This window comes from Patagioenas fasciata, chromosome 7 (genome assembly GCF_037038585.1).
Source record: "Patagioenas fasciata isolate bPatFas1 chromosome 7, bPatFas1.hap1, whole genome shotgun sequence".
Lineage (NCBI taxonomy): Eukaryota > Metazoa > Chordata > Aves > Columbiformes > Columbidae > Patagioenas > Patagioenas fasciata.
The window spans coordinates 1,254,912-1,262,516 of record NC_092526.1 but is presented as its reverse complement, the minus strand read 5'-3'; the positions used below and the strand labels follow the sequence as shown (position 1 = coordinate 1,262,516).

The following is a 7,605-nucleotide window of genomic DNA, read 5'->3' as shown; positions in this document are numbered from 1 at the left end:
GCGGGGGGAGAGCGATGCCGCGACAGAGCGGGCTGGGGGGCTGCCGGGGGAAAGACCCGGGAAAGGACCAACCTGGGGGCTCAGGTTCTCCTCCTCTTCCTCCCGCAGAGCCGGCGGGTCCTGCGCTCGCCCTCCCGCAAGGAAAGTGCCCCGTCCTTCCTCCTGCGCCCCCGCGCCGCACGGAGAGGCCATTGTCCTCCGTGTGCAAGGGCTGCTGCGCTGCTGCGGCTCGCTTGGACAGAGAGAAGACGAAATGCTATTCGTTTACATGTTTTATTGTTGTAAACATTAAAATTGTCTTTCTCAAAGAAAGAGTTATCGGGAGAAAAAAAAAAAAATCCGCGTTTCTAACTGTCGTACACCATAGAAAAAAAGGCAGTGACTTGTATACAAAGAAAAATACTACAGAATATGGCAATATTAAAAATATTACTCGAACATAAAATAATATATTAACCGACAATTTTAGACATAAAAAACCGGAACAAAACAAACCAAAAATTCAAAGTGCTCAGTAATTTCCAGGGAGTTATGTATATTATAAGCACTCTGGAAACAGTCAAAAGCTGCTGCATGCAAGTTTTGTTTAGCTTTAGACAACAAAATAATCAAGATATAAACTTCTTTTTTAATCAACATCAACAGTACATACAACACTTACAAACAAGGAATGTCGGACGGTGTTTACAAACACTATGTGTCCCTTTGGGGAGGATTTCAGGTTCTGTAATACTTGTGCCCACCTATTTTACAATTGAGAAAATGTTCGAAGCTTAGATAACTACCAGTCTTTATAAAAGCTAACAGACTACATAGTGTCTGAAATACTATTTATAGAATATAGACATTACTGCAATAGCAAGTGCCTATAACATTGTCGCCCTAGAATCATCATGCTGTCCTGGTACGGAGAGATGGATTTTCCTTTCTCTTTATTCTCCTTTATTTTTTTATTTCTTTTTTCTTTTTTTTTTTTTTTGAAAACATGTTTAGCTTTTATTTTTAATATTTTTTTATAATTGTTTTCCGTATTTCTTCATAAATAGGCACAGAATAATTTTTAAAAAGCCAAACTGCATCTGATAAATTTACAAGCCTTTGCCTTCTTCAATGACATGCCACCCACGCAACATTTAGGTTTTGTATATATTACAGCTTTCTTTTACAGCAGAAAACTTTAGTCTTTAGGAGAGCGAGACTTGTGGGTCACCTTAACGCTTTGCTTGCCACCATAAGAGTCTTAGCTGCGCACCCGGCGTTGCCAGATCTTTTTAATCAGAAGTCCTTAATAATAAATTCATTTATAAGCTGATAATAAAAAGTTTATACCATGGTATCTGTGTAGTCCATGATGTGCATCCATGATGCCCCAGAGCCAAAATGCCCCTTGCCGTTCTGCCCGCAGGAGTTACCAACACAGTTTGGGTGGGAACTGGCACCCAGGGGTGCTGCTCTGGGCCCAGCCGAGTCCCCCTTCCGAGAGGTGAAGTTTCTCTTCAGTCCAGTGGGAGTGCACGGGGAAGAGTCTTAAAAAGGTAAAGTGTCCAGGAAAAGTTTGTCGATTATTGCTGGCGGTGGCACCAAATCTTCCAGTTTCAGGTAGAAAATGCGTTGCAGCCCCTGCGTGCAAAGCGTGCGCAGTTCCGGGAGCTTCCCCAAGAGTTTGGACAAATAGTTGGGGCGATTGAGCCCCCCATTATTGAAAGTCACATGGTCTTTGAGACAATTTACAATCTTGTTTTGAAGTTCTTCCACCCTCTTGGGTTCTTTCAGCCCGTGCCTCTCTGCAAAAGAGAACGATGCGGGACGTTACGGGTGGGAGCGGGAGGGAAAAGGAGTCCCCGGTGGGGCCGAGGAGGGGACACTGACCTGTCACCATGGCCAGGGCAGCGATGCAAGAGAAGGCCGAGATGTCGATGTTCATGTTTTGCAAGTTGGAGGAAAATTCAACAATGGAATCGATCCACTCCCCAAAGCCGCGGACGCACTGCAGCCGGTGCAGGACCACCCCGTTGCAGAAGATAAGCTTGCCCTCCACTGGATTTGACCTGGAAGGAATATGACAACCCAAAAATGAACAGATAAAGGAATGAGTAGAAAGAGAAAATTAGACAGGAAAAGAAACAGAAGAAGACAAAATATATTTAAAAGGAAAAAAAAAGTAAGTAGAAAAAGTAGAAAGAAAGTAGAGAAAGAACAGAAAGAGAAAAAGAGTAAAGATAGAGAGAGAAAGAAACGAAAAAATAAAATAGAGTGAAAGGAAAAAGAAAAAAGAAAGGAAGGGTAAGATTTAAAAAAATAAAAAGAAAGAAAAGATGGGGGTAGAAAAGCTAAACAACTAATTACTTGAGGAGCAATAATTGAAGGATTTAAGAGGCACCTAATTACCGAGGAGTTAATAAAACGCAGATCAGTGGACCTTGAAAGGATCTGATTTCATAACCGCGCCGAAGCCGCCCCTCGGGTCCCGCCGCTCACCTGTACGCCAGCCGCAGCACGAACAGCTCCAGGAAGGCGGATTCGAAGAGCAGGTCCTGGTCCGTTTTCGGCAGATCAGTGAAGCCGGGGATTTTTTCTGCCCATCCTCGGATGATCTCCATGGAGCCGGTCAGGAGATCATAGAACTGCTGGATGTGCTGAGTGTCGTCTCCGCTCATCTGGTAGTCGGGGTTAGCCTGGAACTGGAAATTCATTTTAAAAAGCACTTAATGAGGTTCTCTAAAGTATATAACCCGTGAAATTGCTAACCCCGTTTCTAGTCGGGGAGCCAGGTTTTTATAACAATTAAACCTCTCTCTGACCAGTAAGGAAATTGGATGTTCCGGGGCAATTAATTCAATTAGAAACGGCGCTACGAGGTCGCCGCTCTCCATCTGCGGGGGCGGTTTGTGCGCGGCCCGATCCCGGGGCAGCCAGCGCGGCGGGGCACGGCACGGCACGGCACGGCACGGCACGGCAGCCCCGGCCCCGGCCCGGCCGCTGCGGCCCCGGGGGGCGGGCGGGGCGGCGGGCAGCGCTCGGCTCCCCCCGTGGCCGCGGAGCCGGCGGCTCGGTCCGGCGGGGCCGGCTGCCCCCCCTCCCCGGGCGGGCGGGCGCAGCGAGTCCCTACGCGCGCTCGGTCCAGCTTACCCTGGAATAGTCCAGGCTGGTCATAGCCGGGTTGGAGTCGACATGGGCTCTCACCAGCGCACTGATCAGACTCACCGGGGGAGAGGGGGGAGAGGGCTCCTGGGGGCTCTTCGGTTTGGATGGCAAGCGACCCCTCCGGCCTTTGAGGCTGTCTGTGCGCACCACTGCAAGAGAGACGGGGCTCAGCCGCTCCGCCGAGCCCGACCCAGGCTAGGCGCGGCTCGGCTAGGCGCGGCTCGGCTAGGCGCAGCCGGGGTCGGGGCGGGCTGCGCCGGCCCCGCGGACTCACCCTCCTTGACCATGCCGACGGCCAGGCACTTCTGGAAGCGGCAGTACTGGCAGCGGTTGCGGCGGCGCTTGTCCACCGGGCAGTTCTTGTTGGCCAGACACACGTACTTCGCGTTTTTCTGCACCGTGCGCTGCGGGACGGGACGGGCGGGCGGGAGCTGTCAGTGCCGGGACCCGCGGTGCGGGCCCCGCTCCCCCGGCCCCGCTGCCCCGGCCCCCGCCAGCTCCCCGGCTCTTTTCCTTATTTTCTTTTCCCTTTTCTTTATTACCCTTTTTTTTTTTTTCTTTTTTGCTTCCCCTCTTCCCCCCCCCCCCCTTTCTTTTATCTCTATTTTTTTTTTCCCCTTTTCTTTTTTTCAGGGCATTTAACAGGAGAAAATTGCTAGCGTTAACACTCGGGCTAACCTCGCAGCTCCTAGCTGCGTTTTATATGCCAAGAGGAGGGAAGGAGACGCTCGGTAAATACAAATCCGTGGGCATTCATATTATTTACATTCCTTGGAGACCTTCTCTATTTAAAATGATAAGATTATTCAATCAGGATGGTGAAATAAAGAGATCACTTAATTTTACCACAGGGAATTCTGTTCCACTTGGTTAGCTCAGACACGGTTCTCTGTCCTAACCAATTTCCATCTGAAGGGGAAAGCAAGCGGCTCCTCGCCCCGGCGGGTCCCCCCCGCCGCCCTGCCCGCCGCCCGCTCACCTTGAAGAAGCCCTTGCAGCCCTCGCAGGTGCGGACGCCGTAGTGCTGGCAAGCGGCGTTGTCCCCGCAGACGGCGCAGAGCCCCTCGTTGGACGGGGACCCCCGCGACGGGGGCGAGGGCACCTGGCTGTCCAGCAGCTGCGGAGCGTGGCCCAGCTGCAGCCCGGGGAAGGCCATGGACGGCTGCTTGCGGATGGGGTTGGGGACGGCGAAGGCCTGCCCGTCCACGGCGTGGTGCGGCCCGGCCGGCTCGGGGTTCATGGGGACGTGGAGGGGCCCGTCGAAGCGCATCTGGCAGCTGGAGACGGGGGTGCCGGGGGGCGACTGCTTGAAGGAGAAGAGGGAGAGGCGGGAGACGGGCGTTTTGCGCTGCTCGATCATGTGCGTGGTGGCCACGTAGTTGGGGTGGAAGTTGTGCAGGGAGCCGGGGTCGTCCCACATGGGGCCGTGCTGCACCTGGAAGCCGGGCGTGGAGGGGGTCGGGGGCGACGAGGGTTTGTAGTACACGGAGCCTGAGTGGGACATCATCTCCTCGGACTGGGGGGGGAGGTGGCTGTGCTGCTGGTAGCCGTGCATCTGAATGTCTTCCACCTTAATGGAGGACTGCTGTCCGGACAGGGGCATTTGGTACAAGCAAGGTGGCTTCACGTCGTAGCTTGTGTTGTAGTTGTCCATAAAGGTACTGAAGCTGGGGAGAGAAGTGGTGGCAGTGATTTCAGTGTTGGTGAGGTCCATGCTAAACTTGACAAACTCCGGAGTTAAGAAATCGGAGCTGTATTCTCCCGAAGAGTGGTAACTGTAGCTCTGGGAGGCCGGGCTGGCTCCTTGAGGCGAGGACCCATACTGAGCCTGAACACAGGGCATGGCTGGAAACGAAACACGGTCATATAGACTCGGCCCGCACAACCGCGCTCCCTCCGCCCGCCCCGCTCCGCGCTGCTCCGCCGGACACCGCGCTGCCCCGACCGGCGCGGGGGGGACGCGTGGGGAGCCCGGCGGCGGAGCCCTCCCTGCCCCGGCCCCGCTGGGGCTGCCGCGGAGCCGCAGGAACGAAGCGCACAAACCTTCAGCCGAGGGAGAGGCGTTTTCGGGGGAGCTGAAGGCGGACAGTGTCGGAGGTCAGCGGAGAGCAAACTTTCCGCGGTTTTAGCACCCGGAGGCGGACTCCAGCCTGCCCAGCGCGCTGGCTGAAACACAGACACACGGAGCTGCCCTGAGGCTCTGCCGGGACGGGCGGCAGCGGCGGAGCGACGGCAGCACCGACCCCCGCGGCCCGTCCCTCCGCCGAGGTGCGGGAGCGGTCCCGGGGCAGGGCCGGGTCACCCGGCGTCCGCGGGACTCTTCGGTACCGCGACACCCCCGAGCTCCTGGCTTTGGTTTGGTTTCTTTTTTTTAAATCACGAAGAAAACTTTCCACGGGCGGGTTGTCGCACAACCAGCCGTGTTTGCCCCGCGGTTTGTGGCCGAGAGGAGCCGGTTCGTTTCTCCGTCTCCACCGCTGAAAGGCGAGAGACGCGTCTCCAAGGGGAGCCGGGTGAGGCGCGGGTTTGCCGCCTCCCGTGGGTCTCGACCCCCGCGGGACCGCGAGCCGCCGCCCGAGTGGGTGGCAGCCAGCCCGGGCAGGACTCGCAGCCCGGCAGCACCACGCGTGACACACACCCACGGGCGGACAGCCGGACTCCCGCTGCTGGAGAAGCGCCGAGCGCCACAGCCGCGCCGCGGGTGGGACAGGACCGTGGAGCTGCCGCTGTCACTCCCCCACCCCCCAAAACCCAGTGTCCCCCGCCTCGCGCGTGGATGCCGGGTGCGCTGCGCGCCACCTCCGCGCGTGGGGACTCACCGGAGAGCCGAGTCCTGTGCGGGCATCCAAGTGCCGTGCGGCGGCGGGGCGGGACGCGGCACGTCGGGACACGTCGGGACACGCCGGGGCTGTGCGGGAGCGCGGCGGCAGCGTGTCGCCCGGCGCTGCGAGGCGGCCGGAGTGTCCCCGTCCCCGCAATGTGCCTTTGTTTATGTGGCTCCCTCCGCCACAGCCAACGTGCGCCTCGAGCCCGCGCGCGTCACCGCGCGTCACCGCCCGCAGCCCAATCAGCGCCCAGAGTGGGCCGGGCTGGCCCCGCCCCCCTCGGGGGAGCGCTCCCTTTTGGTTAATTTCCGACGGTGACGTCACGCCGACGGGACACGCCCTAAGGGTGGGGGCGTGGCCTCATTTGCATAGAGGGCGGTGGCGTCACCCGGCGAAAGGGAAAAAGTGAGAGTGGGGCGTGGCGGCGCGCGTGTTCCCCCCTCTCCGCCGCTTGCGTCATCATTGACGCAACCACCCGGCGCGCCAAAAATAGCGGGAGCTCCCGGGGCGGTGGGGACCTCCCGGGGCCCTCGGGGGCGCGGACCCGCGCCCCCGAGGGCTCCGGGAGGTCCCCACCGCCCCCCCCTCCCCGGTTTCCATTCCCCACGGAACATTTCAGCCGATTTTATTTTCTTCTTTTATTTATTCCCTCTGATTTGCATCACTGGGGCAGTGTGGGCTGGGGAAAGTGTAGGGGCGAGGATGCAAAGCAGAACTGTACATATATATATATATATATACACACATATATATATGTACACACTGCACTTGTTATAAAACTATTATTAATCTTAATTTTGTGGGTGCATCCAGCACCAGTTGCGATGGATTTGGAGGGGTCGCTGGTCCAATGAGGCCATATATATATATATATATATACACACACATAAATATATATATATATATATACACACACACACATATATATATATATATATCTGCACACTGCACTTGTTAAAAAACAATTAGGAATCTTAATTTTGCAGGTGCATCCAGCACCAGTTGCGATGGATTTGGAGGGGTCGCTGGTCCGATGAGGCCATATATATATATGTATATACACATATATATATGTACACACTGCACTTGTTATAAAAGTATTATTAATCTTAATTTTGTGGGTGCATCCAGCATCAGCCGCGATGGCTTTGGAGGGGTCGCTGGTCCGATGAGGCCTCTCCGTGCTCCCCAAAGCAGCTCTGGACACCGACCCCAGATTTTGCAGTTCAGCCTGGACAAAAATAAAGGGAGAACAGGGCAGAAATCAAAGAACCGTGAGTCCTTCCCCACTCCAAGCCGAGGTGGCAGGTGCTCCGCACACGGGGACGGTGCTGCTGCTCACGGCTGATCTTTCACAATAGTTCCCCAGGCTGGAACAGCTACTGCGCATCAGACTGTGCAGAGCAACTCAATAAAAGCCAAGGCACCCAACACGGTGTAACCCAAACCTAAAAAACCCAACACTTCCAGTGCAAAACCCTTGCCTTACATAAAACCCCTACGAAGCACTTATATATGAATCGTTTATGCAAAACTGTGATCACTCCTTCCCAATGCGTTTCTCTTGCTGTAAGTCAGTCATCATTCTCACTTTGAAAATCCTTCTCCCTTCAAGCTGACGCTGTAAAAACCCAAA

The 7,605-nt window shown here is 55.3% G+C and overlaps 1 protein-coding gene across 4 annotated transcripts; it reads right to left on the bottom strand.

Moving 5' to 3' along the window:
- Positions 1-259: 259 nt before the first annotated feature.
- NR4A2 (nuclear receptor subfamily 4 group A member 2) lies at positions 260-6,134 on the bottom strand. Of its 4 annotated transcripts, XM_071810648.1 has the most exons (9): positions 5,964-6,134; positions 5,188-5,310; positions 4,580-4,989; positions 4,124-4,447; positions 3,419-3,548; positions 3,130-3,293; positions 2,479-2,681; positions 1,870-2,048; positions 260-1,784 (listed from the first exon to the last, which is right to left on the bottom strand). In XM_071810648.1, exons 3-9 carry the CDS (start codon positions 4,985-4,987, stop codon positions 1,528-1,530), a joined length of 1,665 nt encoding a protein of 554 aa, XP_071666749.1. In that variant the 5' UTR covers positions 4,988-4,989; positions 5,188-5,310; positions 5,964-6,134; the 3' UTR covers positions 260-1,527. The 4 variants fall into 4 exon arrangements, with proteins under 4 accessions (XP_071666749.1, XP_065697046.1, XP_065697047.1 ...); XM_065840974.2 differs by having other exon boundaries at positions 4,124-4,989; positions 5,964-6,133; XM_065840975.2 differs by having other exon boundaries at positions 3,205-3,293; positions 4,124-4,989; positions 5,964-6,133.
- Between the last annotated feature and the right edge of the window lie 1,471 nt (positions 6,135-7,605).

What these genes read in the sequence shown, in the direction of transcription:
- NR4A2 (XM_071810647.1), bottom strand. Translation starts at nt 4,987, where the DNA reads ATGCCCTGTGTTCAGGCTCAGTATGGGTCCTCGCCTCAAGGAGCCAGC. An exon ending in CGTCGGCATGGTCAAGGAGG is followed by an intron (nt 3,294 to 3,418) that starts GTGAGTCCGCGG and finishes TCTCTCTTGCAG; the next exon opens with TGGTGCGCACAGACAGCCTC. An exon ending in GTGCTGCGGCTGGCGTACAG is followed by an intron (nt 2,049 to 2,478) that starts GTGAGCGGCGGG and finishes TATTCCTTCCAG; the next exon opens with GTCAAATCCAGTGGAGGGCA.